This window comes from Hordeum vulgare, chromosome 5H, assembly GCF_904849725.1.
Source record: "Hordeum vulgare subsp. vulgare chromosome 5H, MorexV3_pseudomolecules_assembly, whole genome shotgun sequence".
NCBI lineage: Eukaryota > Viridiplantae > Streptophyta > Magnoliopsida > Poales > Poaceae > Hordeum > Hordeum vulgare.
In genome coordinates this window covers 156,267,604-156,284,610 of record NC_058522.1, presented here as the reverse complement: position 1 = coordinate 156,284,610, position 17,007 = coordinate 156,267,604, and the positions used below count along the sequence as shown (strand labels likewise).

The following is a 17,007-nucleotide window of genomic DNA, read 5'->3' as shown; positions in this document are numbered from 1 at the left end:
GGGCTTATATACTCGATATGCTTGAGGCACGCGGTTTTAGCAAAGGTGGCGCGAATGGATAGCAATGCTTCTCAGAACTACCACCTCGCAAGTGTTGATTAACGGCTCAGTATCTGATTGCATCCAGCATGGAAAAGGACTGCAGCAAGGGGACTCATTATCCCCATTTCTTTTCATTCTTGCCATGGACCCCTTACAATGGATTTTACGGTTAGCAACAGAGACACAACTCCTATCAGTAATTCCAGACCGCAGGCAGCTGATGAGATGTGCATTCTACGCCGATGATGTGGCGCTCTTTATGCGGCCTTCATTGTCTGATGCACAAATGATAAAACTATTGGTTGACTTCTTTGGAAATGTCTCAGGGCTTCGCACAAACATGGCCAAAAGCTCAGCCTTACCCATCAACTGTGAAGGGCTAAACCTGGCCGCCATCTTACGTCCTCTTGGCATTCCTTTGAAGACATTTCCATGTGTGTACCTCGGCATGCCGCTATCGCTAAAACGTCTTCGCAAGATTGATTGGGACCCATGGCTACATAAATTTGCTAACAAGACAACGGATTGGAAAGGGAGGTTGATGGCCAAACGTGGGCGCCTGGTACTGCTTAATGCAGCCTTGTCATCTCTGGCCATTTACATGATGACGTCTCACAAACTACCGGCTTGGGTTCTTAAACGCCTAGTTCAAATATGCCGAGCCTGGCTATGGAGTGGAGAGGGCGCGTGCAATGGAGGCAAATGCAGAGTTAATTGGTCTGCCCTAGCACGCCCAAAAACCTTGGGTGGCTTAGGGGTGCTCGACATGGAAAAATTTGGCAGGGCCCTTCGGATTAGATGGCTATGGATGGCCTCGAAGGATCAGACTAGACCATGGGTTGGCCTAGAACTGCCTTGTGATGCCTTGGACCGTGCCCTTTTTTCGATGGCCACGACTATCACCATACAAGATGGCTGCACCGCACGGTTTTGGCATGACAGATGGCTACAAGGCATGTGTCCAAAAACAATGGCGCCGGACCTTTACAAGATCTCAATTAGGAAAAACCGCACAGTAAAAGAAGCATTAACTGCTGAAAAATGGCTGACGGACTTGGCACAGGGGCTGACAGAAACGATGGTACCTCAGCTGGCCTGGCTGGCGGCATGTCTCGAACAGATTGAACTCACTCCCGATAGGCCAGGCACTGTAGAATGGCGTTACAACTCCGATAAAAGATATAGTGCAAAATCCACCTACCTGCTGCAATTCAATGGCTCGACAACCATGGAAGGAGCAAAATATATCTGGACGGGCTGGGCACTTTTTATGGGCAGCCGCATTGGGGAAAATACTAACGGCAGACGTGTTGTTGCGACGAGGATGGGAGAACAATTATTTCTGCCCTCTACGCCAGAGAAATCTGAAGACCGCTTTCCACCTCCTCGTGGAGTGCCCTTGGACCCGGAAAACCTGGCATGCAATCGCAACCTCAACTGACCTACCATCACTGAGACCAATCTCATGGATGAGAATGAACAATATCAAAGGATGGATGCATAACTGTTGGCAAAATGCACCCACAACACGAAGGAAAGGAACTCAGTCGCTCCTACATCTAATATCCTGGCACGAGCGAAACACGCGGCTGTTCGATCATAAAAGGATGGACACTGATACTTTGGTGAGAAGAATTAGGGATGGAATTAGAGTTTGGAACATGGCAGGAGCAGGGATTCCGTTTGATCCTGACTGAATTCTGTTTTTTTTTTCAGCCGTGAGTTTTTTGCTTCTTTTTTCCTTTCTTTCCTTTCTCTGCCCCTCTTTTTGTTTGGTGGCTGGCCCTTTCGGGTCTTCTCTTGTATTGTTTTACCCCTTGCTGATCAATTGATTTGGTAGATCTCCTACCAACATTCGAAAAAAAAAAAACTTGTGATATTCTCCTTGTAGTCCTTCATAGCGGGATCCATGGCTTCAATCTGGACACGAGCTTGCCGATCCATGTTTTCACGAAGAGAGTCAGACCGGGGCGCGCGGAGAGGGTAGATGTTGGTCTCTGATACGAGATGTTAGGAAACAAGTGGTATCTCTTGATTTAACGACAACACTCACGAATTCAGCTAGCAATCTCGTTTACAAGCCGTGTTACATGAACGGAGAGAAAGGGGATCGGGGAAGAGAGGAACAGGTGCCGACGTCGTCGGTTCGTGATCCACTCGATGCGACTGGCTTCCTTCCTTGGTGCTTAAGTAGATGAGCCCTTTGTCTTGACAGCGTTAGCTCATTCCATCCCGTGGTAGCGAGAGTTGGCGCGGCCCACACGTCTCGGACGCGAATTGGCACTGGTGGCTGGGCCGTTGGGAGGGTGGCTGACACGTAGGTACTATTATTGCAAAGTTGGAATCAACATCAAGAAAAATGGATGCACTTGATCGATCGATCGATCAATCAAATTAACGCCAAAAAGGAGAAGTGAGGCTACCGTGCGCATGGGTCCCTCAGGTCAGTCGGATTAATAATCCGTCGACTACAAATAGGGAGTACTAGCTAGTAGTTAATAATCAGTCTACAGTCTTGAATGGTGTGGCGGTCTTGAGGTTATGGACGATGTCCTGCACGGATCCGATGCTTGCGGCGAGGGAGATGACGAGGCAGACGAAGCTCATGGCCTGCAGCCAGCACCACCGCCCCTCGCCGCGCCTGATCTTGAGCCTCGCGATGTGCATGCTGACAGGGAAGTAGACGGACAGCGGCCAGAACCCTAGCGCGCCGATGAGCCCCAGCACCGCGTTGAAAAACGGCAGCAGCATCGCCACCAGCGTGGTGAACATGATGATGACGGTGCGCAACACCAGCTTGAGCGGCGCCACCGGCACCGATGAAGACGGCCGGCCCGGCACGCGCACGTAGTAGGTGGCGTTGATGATCTTCGCGTCCGGCCACCGGCACGCAACGTAGCTCTCCAGCCTCGCGAAGATGGGCTGCGCGAACACCTGGTAGGCGCCGGCCAGGTGCACGATGACACACACGTTGGCGACGTCGACGAGCCAGTAGGGCTCGTAGAAGGCCAAACCCGTGAGGATGTTCCCGGCGGCGTCGTTACCGAAGGCTGCGTAGCCGGTGCAGCCGAGGAGGAGGTAGAAGACGGTGGTCATGCTAAGGCCGTAGAGCGACGCGCGCTTCATGGTCTTGTTCTCCGCGGGAGGAGACTTCAGCGTGTCCTGGATCTCGATGAGCACGTCGGCGAAGGTGTAGGAGAAGGCGATGTTGCCTAGGGCCAGAAGGACGTTGAAGGCCTTGTCACGGGGCGCGTCGACATCGGCGCCGGCGAGGGTGCCGCGGATGTCACCATGGGAGGCCCACTTGGCGGCGCAGAGACCAAGGCTGATGAAGGAATAGCCGAAGGAGGTGGCGACGGCGACGACGGAGAGCCAGGCGATGTTGTGCAGGCTGGGCAGCTGGGAGAGCAGCAGCTGCATTAGGCCGAACAGCACCATGTACGTGCTCCCTGATGAGTTGCATCCCGTCGTGCTGAAACCCGACCGGTGGAAGCAGTTGACTCGCTTCACCGCCCTACATACATGCATATTTGTATTTATAAACTCTTGGTGAATACAAATTTTATAATGTAGATCATCTAGACCCCTTCCGTCACGGTTTTGAAAGACGTGCATGAAAATTCTTTAGAAACTGAGTGGTTATTGATTAACTGTAAAATAAGTTAAAAAATAGCATTCACACAACGCATGCATATAGAAGTAGTACAACGGAGTATTAATTAGGAGCTAGGATTAAATTCAATGCGTCTTAAATCTTATATGTTGTGAAAATGCACGCAGACTTAACCGTGCCTTCTAAACCGTGACAGAGGTAGTACTATATACTTGTTTGTCAAAAGAATGAATGAATTGACCAGAATTAGATAAAAAGCAAAATCAAAATCCCCACACGGATGTCACGGCAAGGTTGAAAATTTTTAGGCTCAAAGATGACATCCCGAGGCTGCGGCGGCATACCCTCCAAAGAAGAGATAGAGCTACCAGTGTGCAGGTGTGTTGATGTCACACGACATACGTGCAGGTGCGTGCAACCGTGACGGATCCACTAACAAGCTGCTTGTGGTGTCACGCGCATAGCGTGCAGCGTGCATGCGTGCAGTGCGATGTTATGCGAGAATGCCAACGGATTCCCCCCTGGTTGGCTCCAGCCTCCAGGAGATGCGTTATTTTTGCATGCGTCACGCCCAAATCAATCTCAATTTGCTGGGCTAACTAATCATAGTCCATTCTCTTGCTTGCAAAAAGAAAAAAGAAAGAAAGAAAGAAAGAATAGATGGATGGATAAAGAGTCTAGTGTACTTACACCATGCTGGTGCTTGCCGTGATGGTGTACCCCACAAGCGTGCCCCATAGGTTCACGTACTGCGCGCACCCGCACAGCAGCACGTTCTTCCGGCCTTCAAGAGTTCATTATGAATCTATAAGCCATGTATGGGAGAGCTTGCTTTGAGGTGGGCTTAATATAAATTACCGAGGTAGCACCGGACGGCATCGATGTACTCGCGGTTGACGGCGCCGGAAACGGGGTCCGGGTAGCGGTAGCAGTTGGCCAGGAGGGTAGATGTGTAGTAGGTAACACAGGAGAAGCCCAGGAGGACGAGTGGGCCCACCACCCACCCCAGCTGCGCCACCGTCCACGCCAGTGCCAGCACGCCGGAGCCGACCACCGCCGCCACGATGTGCGACGTTGCCGTCCACACCGTCCCTGCAGGCAGGATGCACATATCACTGCTAAAACAAAAGAAAAGCCTCCCGATTGTTCCTCCTCTTAGTACTTCCTATGTTATGACAGTGAGGCCTAGATTGCTAATTACTACATGCATGTTCCATTGGCTCACAATCACATCAAATCCAATCCTTCTTAAACTTATACGGTTGATCTGAGCCGAGCATGCAAGAGGTAGAAGAAAAACTTGATTGAATTAATCACAGAAGTTAGGATCGCATACGTACCTTGCCTCTCATGATCATCACCTCCTTCAGCATCATATACTACTGATCGCCTCTCCATTTCCATCTCTGTCGTCTCTTCCCCTCTAGCTATGCTCCTCCAGTCCTTATCACTCTTTCTCTATGACTCACTGAGTGTGTGCTTCGGCAGGAGCCACTACATATATATAGCCCACCATATGCTCAAACTGCTCGCTCCTACTTCATCGTCACTCCCTTTCCTCACAAAATCTCTAGTACTCATGGACAAGACATATAATTATAGATCAGTTAGTCTGAAATTATTCTTGTCTAATTTCTGAATTAGCGGCAAGTAAATCATTTAGGCAAGGAAAGGAAGAGATGGATAGGATTGGAAGAGAGATGATTCACTAGTGGGGACGGGACCTTTAGCCCCGGCCCGTAAGGGGCTTTAGTCCCGGTTCACCAACCGGGACTAAAGGGGCGGGACTAAAGGACTAACTTTTAGTTCCGGCCCTGTTACAATCCGGTACTAAAGGTGCTCCACGTGGGCGCCTCGTAGCGCCCCAGGGACAGGCCCTTTAGTCCCGGTTCGTTACACGGACCGGGACTAAAGATTTTCAGATTTTGCTTATTTTTGGTTTTTTTTTGAATGAAATTATTTTTTGGTTTTAGGGTTTTAGGGTTTAGGTGTTCGAGAGATTAACGTGATGCCTCGTTTGGTGTTCGGGAATTAGTTTTCATATAATTTAAATAAAAATAATTATGCATATATATATAAGATTAACTTATCTTACAAGCGAGCATATATATATACAATTATATGGAGATCTGAATTATCGGGACTAGAGCCCGTCTATTCGATTACATGGACGAACATCAGTAATGGCCCCTAGCTACACTAAATCGTCCTTTGTCATCTATAGCTTCCGTCCTCAGAAATCCCGCAAGCTCCTCTGCAACAGCAATCGCGCGTTGCTTTGGTAGGACCTTCGTCCTCATGGCCGTGTGCTATATAAGAAGAGGAGATGAATATGAATATCAATCATGATAACAAAGAATGACGGGTAAAAATAGAGGTGTGAATGTTCATTGCTTACGTCGAATCTGTGATCCTTGAGCTCAGAGGTAAACCTGCGAATGGTCTCCCAAACATAGTATCCGCATAGATGCGTTCCCCGTGGCTGCTGGTCACACTTTACGAGAATAGAATATATATAATCAAAATAATAATCTAGCATCATAAATGTATTGAAAATTAATAAAAGTATATATCATACTACTACTTACCTGAGCCGCTCTAAAGGTCCGCTTCTCAGGAAAGTTACCGGGAGTCACGCACTTGAACCGCTTCCAAACGCTGCCCGACAAGGATAATGATTTGCTAAGTTTTTCATTAATTGATATATCAGAAAATCATCGAAAGAGACCGATAGAGCGCAAGAATGATTGAAATTATCCTTGGAGCATGTCCTGCAGGCTTTGAAACTGTTCCAAGGGTCTCGATAATGGGTCGAAGGCATCAACTCTTCCCTTATCAATTTGAATGTCGAACAGAATCCAATGGAAGCTGTATATGTGTGTGTGTGTGTGTGTGTGTGTGTGTGTGTCAGTAACTTATCAATTAAACTTACAAGTGAATGGACACAACAGAGTAATGACTCTCACCTGAAGTTGTATGGAAACAATATGTGGTCACAGAAATTTTGATCTGTTAGAAACAATAGAAGGTTTTCCTCCGTCTCCTTGGGTTTATCAGTTAGCGTTGCTATATGTATTTTATCTGGGTCAGTAAACCCAATATTTAGGATGGTCTTACTTTTACAATCCAGAATCTTCATTCTGCATAATAGAGTACAAGTTATATATGGACAATGAATTGAAATAACTAAACAAGTTATATGTAGACAACGAATTGAAAAACTTACAGACAATAGCAACTCATAAGCGATTTGTCGAGGGCGTCGCCATTGTACATCTGGAAGAGTTCATCAAAGTCGATATGGATTTGTTCGGGGCGGCCGTAATACTCCCGTGGGACACTCAGCACGATCATCGTTCTCCCATTCTTTGATTCACTTAAGTACCATTGATGCAAGTAATGCATATTTGTTGGGAGATCATCTTTGCTGACCAAAGGCTCTCCGATGACAAACTGTGGCTTAGGGGCTACCACAGCCTTGGGTATCATGTCGTCTTGGAAAGCCAGCAAATCTTCAACCGAGACACCACATTCAGCCACCAACTCCTTTGCTATTTCAAAAGCTTGCCCCTGCACCGAAGGGGGAACATTCTCGGTTAACACCTTGAGGGGTGGGATCGACTGTTTGGCCTGTTGTCCAAGATGAGGAACGTCTGATTTTTTCTTGCTTGTAGTTGAACTTGATTTGCTCCCACTTGCACTTGCACGTGATATGCTCTTTTTCACTTCCTTCTGCAATGTGCGTGTATAGCCATCAGGCTTATGGTGTAAGTCATACTGTGATGGAAGGGTCGTGAAGTATTTTGCAAATGCTATTTGCTTCTCGGTGTATTCCGGGCGGGGCTTGGGTTCCTTCTTTTGCATCTGCGCATCATGATGTTCCTTTGCTATCCTGGCGTTTTCCTCGGGGGTACGATCATAAGGTCTGATAGGAAGATTAGCATGACGTACCTTTGGGAGGGGCGACCGTTTGCACTTTGGGGGCTCCGTCGCTTAGGAATCGTCGGCGGAGCGTTCTTGGTGGCACGCTCCCGCTTAGTATCCGGAGGGGGCGGCGGCGGAGACGGATGGCCCAAGTCCGGCGGCGGTGATCGAGATGGACTCGTGTTGTGCTGGCCGACGTGATGTGGAGGGCTTGGAGGTGATCTGCTCTTTTTCACTTCCTTCTGCAATGTGCGTGTATAGTCATCAGGCTTATGGTGTAAGTCATACTGTGATGGAAGGGTCGTGATGTATTTTGCAAATGCTATTTGCTTCTCGGTGTATTCGGGCGGGGCTCAGGTTCCTTCTTTTTCATCTGCGCATCATGATGTTCCTTTGCTATCCTGGCGTTTTCCTCGGGGATACGATCATAAGGTCTGATAGGAAGATTAGCATGACGTACCTTTGGGAGGGGCGACCGTTTGCGTTTTGGGGGGCACCGTCGCTTAGGAATCGTCGGCGGAGCGTTCTTGGTGGCACGCTCCCGCTTAGTATCCGGAGCGGGCGGCGGCGGAGACGGACGACCCAAGTCCGGCGGCGGTGATCGAGATGGACTCGTGTTGTGCTGGCCGACGTCATGTGGAGGGCTTGGAGGTAATGGAGGTGTATGTGACCTGCGACGACTCGGAGGCGTTGTTGTCCTTGGGGCGGAGCCTGGAAGCTTGATGTAGTTCTTGTCCCATAGGATGACTCCACCCAGTACTTCTCCGAGTGTCCTCTCATCTTCGGGTCCAGCTATGTCGAGCTCCATATCATGAAACCCCATCATGATTTCATCCACCCCGACTTTAGCAAAGCCAGCTGGAATCTCACGGCCATGCCAGCGTGCATCAGGGCCAGAAGGTAAAGCTTGTCCGACGGCCACCTTCATGGATATGTTCTTGAATTTCTAATGGAGTTCACATGATGTTGACTCCTTGATTCCATCCACGGGGTAGCCGGGACCGCCCTATATCATTCTTCGTGCATCGTCGGGAGGGGCCTCAGATTCAGCCACGCTGCTTTTCTGCTTAGATGGGGCGCCGGTAATATCAAGTGCAGGATCTTCCTGGCGCGCTACTCCTCTAAGCTCATCAATCTGCTTCTGTTGCTCGTTAATCCTAGCAAGCAACTGGTTGAACTTGTCATTCTCCTCATCCTGCTGCCGCTTCTTTGCTCTCTTTCGGCTTCTGTAAGTGTCTTGGTCTCTGGCAAACCCAAGCCACCACGGGTAAGAAGAACCGAAGCCTCGCGTTCGTCCTCCATGTTCGTCATTGCCAAGGACCAGTGTGAGAAAATCATTCTCTCTATCCGCAATGAACTTTCTTTTTCCCTCCTTAATTTCTTTCACTATCCTTTTCCAATTCTCCCTGGGTATCCTAAGACCGTCACGGCAGATGAGGTCCCCTGTTTTTTTGTCGTACAACCCACCATGCGTAAGGAACCAATTTCTTGCTCTCAATTCCCACTCATCACGGAGTGGTTCAGGTACGATGCCTTTATCTAGCAGATCTTGCTCTTTCTTATCCCACTTTGGGATGGCAGTCTCATAGCCCCCTGGCCCTAGCTTGTGGTGATATTTTTTCTTGTCGGCATTTATCTTGTTCTTTTCTGATAATGCCTAGGCATCTTCTGACTCCTTGTACTCTTGAAATGCCTTTCAGTGATTCGCCTGCTTGGCTAGATACCCCTCGAATACTGGCACTTTCTTTATCTTCAGATAGTTTTTCCATAGCTTCTTCTTCCAGCTACGGAACAGTTCGACCATCTTCTTTATAGTCCACTACTTGACTTTGGCCCTCAGTTTGTCTGCGACGTCTTCATTCTCACATTCTAGCAGGTTGAAATGTGACATGAGATCATTCCAAAGATTATCTTTATACCTTTCGGCGACATAGTCACTATCGGCTGCCCCTTTGCACTTGTTCCACTCCCGAACGCTGATCGGGACGTGATCCCTAACGAGAACTCCGCATTGCTTCTTAAATGTGTCAGCAACATTCTTAGGAAGCTTGGGTTCGCCCGTAGGCAATATCACCTCAAAGGTGTAATGCGTCAGTGCATCCAACTTTCTAGTCGGGCCTCGTTTCGTAGCTTTGCTCGATGTGGAGGCCTAAGAGGGAGAAACATTCGTCAAATGAATGTATATGTATACAATATAGAGCTATCTCCAATATTTTTCACATATTACAAGTGATTGTCGAACTTCATATGTATACCTCGCCGGACTTTATTATTTCTTCACCGGCTTCTCCACCGGCTTCTCCATCAGTGGAGCTATCACCTTCTCCGTCATTGTACCTATCTCCTGCCTCATCGGCTTCATCTTCGTGTCGCTCGACCTCCATTCCATATCCGGAGGCATTTAGATATGACGACGGAGATTCAGCTGGTTCAACATCGGGGCCGTCTTTGATTATATCTTCGAGAAGTTCTTCCTCTTCGAGGTTCCTGATATGTGGATCCATAGTTCTGCAAAAAACGGACATTTGATTAACTAATAAACTAACAAACTATATAAGAGGGGTTGGAAACTTCGAAGTGTCGTTTTATATTGGAGGGCCTTTAGTCCCGGGTCTTGGCTAGAACCTAAACTCTAAAATACCAGCCGGGCGGAGCCCAGTCCCGGACACTTAAGCATATACAATAGCAAAATTAAACTAGTTCTATTAATTTTCTTGCTAAAAATAAACTATTAACACTTAAGCATATACAGTAGCAAAATTAAACTATTAACACTTAAGCATATACAATAGCAAAATTAAGCAATAATCTAAGAAACACTATTAACACTTAAGCATATACACTATACAATAGCAAAATTAAATGACAAAAAAATGTTTCTTCTTCTTGTAACCCTAAACTAATTTATCCTCTTCTTCTATTTCTCCTCTTCTTCTACTTCTTCTTCTACTTCTACTTCTCCTCTTCTTCTACTACTTCTCCTCCTCTTCTTCTACTTCTCCTCTCCTCCTCTTCTAATTTTTTCTCTTCTTCTACTTCTCCTCTTCTTCTATTTTTCCTCTTCTTCTCCTCTCCTCCTCTTCTTATTCTCCTTTTTCTTATTTTCTTCTCCTCCTCTTCTTATTTTCCTTTTTCCTAATTCTACATATTACTAACCCTAATAATCTAGCACAAACCTAATAACAATAGGAATTAAATGACAAAAAAAATCTTTTTCTTCTTTTCTTCCCTTTTTCTTCCTTTCTTCTCCTTTTTCTTCCTTTCTTCTTCTTTTTCTTCCTTTCTTCTCCTTTTTCTTCCTTTCTTCTCCTTTTTCTTCCTTTCTTCTCCTTTTTCTTCTTTTCTTCTCCTTCCCTTTTTCTTCCTTTCTTCTCCTTTTTCTTCCTTTCTTCTCCTTTTTCTTCTTTTCTTCTCCTTTTTCTTCTTTTCTTCTACTGGCCGGAGTGTTGGGGAGGAGGGGGCAGGGGGCTTACCGGCCAGAGGTGTCAACGGCGCGCGACGAGGAGGTTGGCGCGTGACGAGGAGGACGGCGGTGGCGAGCAGGACGACGGCGACGACGAGGAGGATGGCAGGCGGCGGCGAGCAGGACGGCGGGCAGCCTGACAGGGTCGTCGAGTTCGTCGCTGTGCCGCGCTGGGCAGGAGAACGAGAGGAAGAAGAAGAGAAATGGACGATTTGGGTTCGAAATTTTCTAACTCCCGCTTATACAGGTGGATCTTTAGTCCCGGTTCGGGGCTCGATCCGGGACTAAAGACCCCCTTTAGTCCCGGGTGGAGCCACGACCCGGGACTAAAGGCCCTTTTTCGGCAGACCAGAAGGCGGGAAGCAGGGGCCTTTAGTCCCGGGGCGTGGCAAGAACCGGGACTAAAGGGGGTCTTTAGTCCCGGGTGGAGCCACGACCCGGGACTAAAGGCCCTTTTTCGGCAGACCAGAAGGCGGGAAGCAGGGACCTTTAGTCCCGGGGTGTGGCAAGAACCGGGACTAAAGTGTTGCCTATATAAACCCTCGCCCCTGCCCACCATATCCCCTGTTTTTTGGTTGTTGAAATGTGACCATGCCATGCTCTTGCCACTCTAGTTCATGCACATGACGTGTTCGATGAAATGCCCGAGCCACTCTACTTAAGCTTTCTCCTCTCCAAGCTCGACCTCCAAGCTCAATTTTCCTTAATATTTGTCTAGGTTTGGCCGTGCACCAACTGCACAAGTGTTTTAAAAGGTTAGCTACTTCATCCTTTCATTTGTCACTGCTAGTGTAGCTCATTTCAAATGCTCAAATTAACTTCTTAGAGTCTGCACATGCGTAGGGTGTCGTCCCGTTCCCGTCCTCACCATTGTCGATCGCCCCGCGCTGATCTCGTTGCGAGCACCACCGTGGTGAGCCTCTTGTTCTTATCTTCTTTTTAAAAGAAAAAAACCTTACTTGTATGATTTAGATACATACTTGTATAAATTACTCACTTTCATTATTTTTTGTTATTATATAGTGCGATGGTTTTGGTATCCGCCTCCGTCGGCCCTCGTCCTGTCTATGATTCGGATGTGGTATATATTATCTTTTATAACTATTTGTTTTATTTAGTGTTTATGACAATTATGACGACCAACGTGACATATATTTTTTTAATCTAGGAGGTATGTGAACCGGAAATTCCAACCCACATAAAAATTCTTGTCGAGAAGTTAAATTTGGTTGAAAAAGAAAACAAATAATTGAAGAAAAAATTGAAAATAATTGAGGATAAGAATATGGAACTGGAGTTGCATGTCACCGATGTCATCGATGATCGCAAGATGAAGATCGAGCGATGCGGTTGAAGATGGATGTAATGCGCTTGAAGATGGATGAAATGCGCTTGAAGATTAGGAATATTAGAAAATATGCCATTGATAAAGAGGCTTGGTATCATTATGCTGTTGGGTCAATTGTTACCTTAGTTGCGATTTTGATCGCGTTTGTTGTTGCATTTAAATGTTTTACATAGTTGTATGTTGTTTTATGAGAGAACTTTATGTATTTATTTTTTGCAATAATAACATTTGATCACTACTATTCTTTGGCTTTAATGTGATGATGAACTTGTATTAATTTGGTCATATGTTCTGCAATGGTTTTTTGATATATTTAATTTCATAATAGAGATGAATCGCCAATTTGACCCTGAAATTGAAAAGCACTACAAATGAACTCTAAAAATGTTGAAACTTGGCATGCTATCATCATTTCACCCACATAGCATGTGTTAAAAAGTTGAGAGGGCTACGACAAAAACTGGATGCACTTCTTGTACAAAATGGACAATCTCTATCGAAGCATCAGGGTTTCGAATGAGAACTCATCTCTTACATGGATACTATGAAAATGAAAAGTGTTTGAAATTTAGTACATTCCATACATGCATTACATAAAAGGTTTAATACATTATTACATTATTGCACCAGTATTCCTATCTATTATTTCTGCTTTCTTCTGGGTCGTAGCCATGGAGAATCTTCATCATTCAGTAGGATGCTTGGGTCAGTTTTCACTTTGAATGGCGGAATTTCATGAAACTTATTATAATCTTCTGACATGTATGTCTTGTCATCTACTCCCACGATGTTTCTTTTCCCTGAAAGAACTATGTGGCATTTTGGCTCATCGGACGATATCTTCTTTTGCTGATTTCTTTTTCTCGTTTTTGTAGACATGTCCTTCACATAGAAAACCTGACTTAATTTGCGTGTTCAAAATGCACCATTCAAAGGCACATCACAAAATTTCAACAATTTCTGACTTAATTTGGTATATTTCGTGCATTTACTTAATTTTTTTGAGCTAGTTGACCCTGAAATTGAAAAGCACTACAAATGAACTCTGAAAATGTTGAAAGTTGGCATGCTATCATCATTTCACCCACATAGCATGTGTTAAAAAGTTGAGAGGGCTACGACAAAAACTGGATGCACTTCGTGTACAAAACGGACAATCTCTCTCGAAGTATCAGGGTTTCGAACGAGAACTCATCTCTTACAAAGGGATTTCATTTTTTTGAACTTATTTGAACTCCATACTTTTTGTGTGTTCAAAATGCACCATTCAAAGGCACATCACAAAATTTCAACAATTTCTGACTTAATTTGGTATTTTTCGTGCATTTACTTATTTTTTTGAGCTAGTTGACCCTAAAATTGAAAAGCACTACAAATGAACTGTGAAAATGTTGAAAGTTGGCATGCTATAATCATTTCACCCACATAACATGTGTTAAAAAGTTGAGAGGGCTACGACAAAAACTGGATGCACTTCGTGTACAAAACAGACAATCTCTCTCGAAGTATCAGGGTTTCGAACGAGAACTCATCTCTTACAAAGGGATTTCATTTTTTTGAACTTATTTGAACTCCATACTTTTTGTGTGTTCAAAATGCACCATTCAAAGGCACATCACAAAATTTCAACAATTTCTGACTTAATTTGGTATATTTCGTGCATTTACTTTTTTTTTTGAGCTAGTTGACCCTGAAATTGAAAAGCACTACAAATGAACTGTGAAAATGTTGAAAGTTGGCATGCTATCAAATGAACCGAAGCAGGTGGCTCGGAATGACTCTTGAGGAAGTGTAATCCTACTCATTCCGACATTCAACACATGGACAAAACATATATCCACCACCATGCTTGTTCGCATCGTCTGCATCTCGAAAAGAATGCACGACTTCTCTGTAAGCGGCTGTGCGTCGATCACCGTACATCCATGGATGGCTCATCTGTGTTATACGACAGTATATCAAATACAATCACGATCCTAAAAATTAGTACCGCACGGTCTAAACAAGGAAATATAGTTGCTAACCTTTTAGAATAAGTAGAAATAAAGAGGAAGAGGTTTAAGCGTGGCTCAGGCATCTCATATCGTAGTTGTGTTCGATGAACTGAAGCGGCATCGCTCTAACACACATTTCAACAAACACCTCTAGTGCATCAAAAAAAGTGGAGAGCTAGCACACACCCACAATCCTCCATCCAAGAAAAATGCAAGGAAGAGGGGAGAGGGGGGCTGTGCTATATATAGGCAGAGGACTTTAGTCCCGGTTTGAGACACCAACCGGGACTAAAGGTGGCGCACATGGGGGCTGTCCACCGCGTAGCCCTTTAGTACCGGTTTGGGACACAAACCGGGACTAAAGGCTCCTTACGGGCCGGGACTAAAGCCTCGAGGGAGGCATTGAGAATTGGGGCGACGTGGCCGAGCCTTTAGTCCCGGCCCAGAGGCAGGCCGGGACTAAAGGGTCCCGGCCAAAGGCCCGTTTTCCACTAGTGATTTCCTTTTTCTCTACACACTAGTAGAAAAAGGGACTTTCGTCCATTAGTCCCGGTTCAAACGAAAACCGGGACCAATGCCTGGCATTGGTCCCGGTACGGTTTGCCGGTGCATTGGTCCCGGTTCGGTTCACCTCATTAGTCCCGGTTCGGGGTAAAATCTGGGACTAAAGATCTAGCGACTGCCACGTGGCGTGCCGCGGAGTTTTAGTCCCGGTTTGTAGCACAAACCGGGACTAAAGGGTAGGCTATTAGTCCCGGTTTTAGACAAAAACCGAGACCAAAGTGCTGCCTATATATACCGTCGCCCCTGCCCACCCTCTCCTCTGTTTTTTGGTGTTGAAGTGTGCCCATGCCATGCCCTTGCCACTCTAGTTCATGCACATGACGTGTTCGATGAAATGCCCGAGCCACACTACTTCATCTTTCTCCTCTTTAAACTCGACCTCCAAACTCCATTTTCCTCAATATTTGTCTAGGTTTGGCCGTGCACCAACTACACAAGTGTTTTAAAAGGTTAGCTACTTTATCCTTTCATCTGTCACTCCTAGATTAGCTCATTTCAAATGCTCAAATTAACTTCTTAGAGTCTGCACATTTGTAGGGTGTCGTCCCGTGTCCGTCCTCACCGTTGTTGATTGCCGCATGCCGATCTCGTCACGAGCACCACCGTGGTGAGCCTCTTGTTATTATCTTATTTCTAAACGAAAAAAATCTTACTTGTATGATTTAGATACATACTTGTATAAATTGCTTACTTTCATTATTTTTTATTATTATATAGTGCGATGGTTTTGGTATCTGCCTCCGTCGGCCCTTGTCGTGTCTATGATTCGGATGTGGTATATATTATATTTTATAACTATTTGTTTTATTTAATGTTTATGACAATTATGACGACCAACGTGACATATATATTTTTAATCTAGGAGGTACACTACTAGGAAAAACCTTAGAGGCAGGACCTGAGTAGTAGCGCTGGAAAACAAAAAGTGTTGTTGCTAATTAGCTGTAGCCCTGCTCTTGCTGAGTGCTACTACTAACACCTTAGCAGTAGCGCTGGTTATATACCCATCGCTAATGTTAAAGGTGTCCCAACGAGGTGCACATACGGTAGCGTTAGTAGCAGCACACGCTTGTGTAAAGCGCTACTCATAAGTTGAATAGCAGTAGCGATTTCCTTAAACAAGCGCTGCTGATACAACATATCATATCCACTTATCCACCTACTCCCCTCTCCACTCCAATTCACTCTCCCCCCCCCCGTCTGTGCACCTCGCCCGTCGTCCGTCGCCGCCGCCCATCGTCCGCCGCCGCCGTTCCTGGTTCTCCTCCTCCCACCCCCCTCATCCTCCTCTCTCCTCCCTCCTCCCGTTCGAGTTCATCAATGTCGTTCTTGTATATGTGAAATCAGTATATGAACTTAATCCTATTAGATATGCTAGGTATATGAACTTAATCCTATTAGATATGCTAGATATATGAACTTAATCCTATTAGATATGCTAGGTATATGAACTTAATCCTAGTAGTTAAGGTTTCTCCTAGTAGTTAGGGTTAGGCTTGAAAGATGATATATTTTATATGAGCTGGAACTTAATCCTATTAGATATGCTATTGATACTAGCGTCAATATAAGTATAATGTAGTTTTTTTAGTGCAAAAATAACTAATTTCTTCATTTATTTCCTTGTGCTAACTTATATTTCAATATAAGTATAATGTAGTTTTTTTTACTGTTTTTAGTAAGTGTTTATTAGAAAAAGTTTATTTAGTAAGTGTTTAATAGAAATAGTTTAATCGGTGAGGGAGTGTCCATCATATATGAGAGAAGAAGAATGTCGACTATTGTCGTGGGGGTCGTTTCTCCTTCTTCTCCTTGTGCTAGATATTTGTTATGCACTAGGGGAAGTAGGAGTAGCGACCATCATCGACGGTCGAAAAATCGGTGAGGGAATGTCCACCATATATGAGAGAAGAAGAATGCCAACTATTGTCGTGGGGGTCGCTTCTCCTCCTTCTCCTTGTGATATTTGTTATGCAGTAGGGGAAGTAGGAGTACCGACAATCATCGACGGTCGAAAAATCGGTGAGGGAGTGTCCACCATACATGAGAGAAGAGTGTC

The 17,007-nt window shown here is 45.5% G+C and overlaps 1 protein-coding gene across 1 annotated transcript; it reads right to left on the bottom strand.

The window, feature by feature from the left end:
- Positions 1-2,345: 2,345 nt before the first annotated feature.
- Positions 2,346-5,191, bottom strand: LOC123398469 (amino acid permease 6-like). The gene is made up of 4 exons (XM_045092937.1): positions 4,996-5,191; positions 4,514-4,747; positions 4,346-4,439; positions 2,346-3,556 (listed from the first exon to the last, which is right to left on the bottom strand). The coding sequence occupies exons 1-4, from the start codon at positions 5,057-5,059 to the stop codon at positions 2,545-2,547; spliced, it is 1,404 nt and encodes a 467-aa protein (XP_044948872.1). The 5' UTR covers positions 5,060-5,191; the 3' UTR covers positions 2,346-2,544.
- Positions 5,192-17,007: the final 11,816 nt, after the last annotated feature.

Excerpts from the sequence above, each read along its gene's own strand:
- LOC123398469 (XM_045092937.1), bottom strand. The coding sequence starts at position 5,059 with ATGGAAATGGAGAGGCGATCAGTAGTATATGATGCTGAAGGAGGTGAT. Across the intron at positions 4,748-4,995 it reads TGATGATCATGAGAGGCAAG|GGACGGTGTGGACGGCAACG; the intron begins GTACGTATGCGA and ends TCCTGCCTGCAG. Across the intron at positions 4,440-4,513 it reads TGCCGTCCGGTGCTACCTCG|GCCGGAAGAACGTGCTGCTG; the intron begins GTAATTTATATT and ends GAACTCTTGAAG.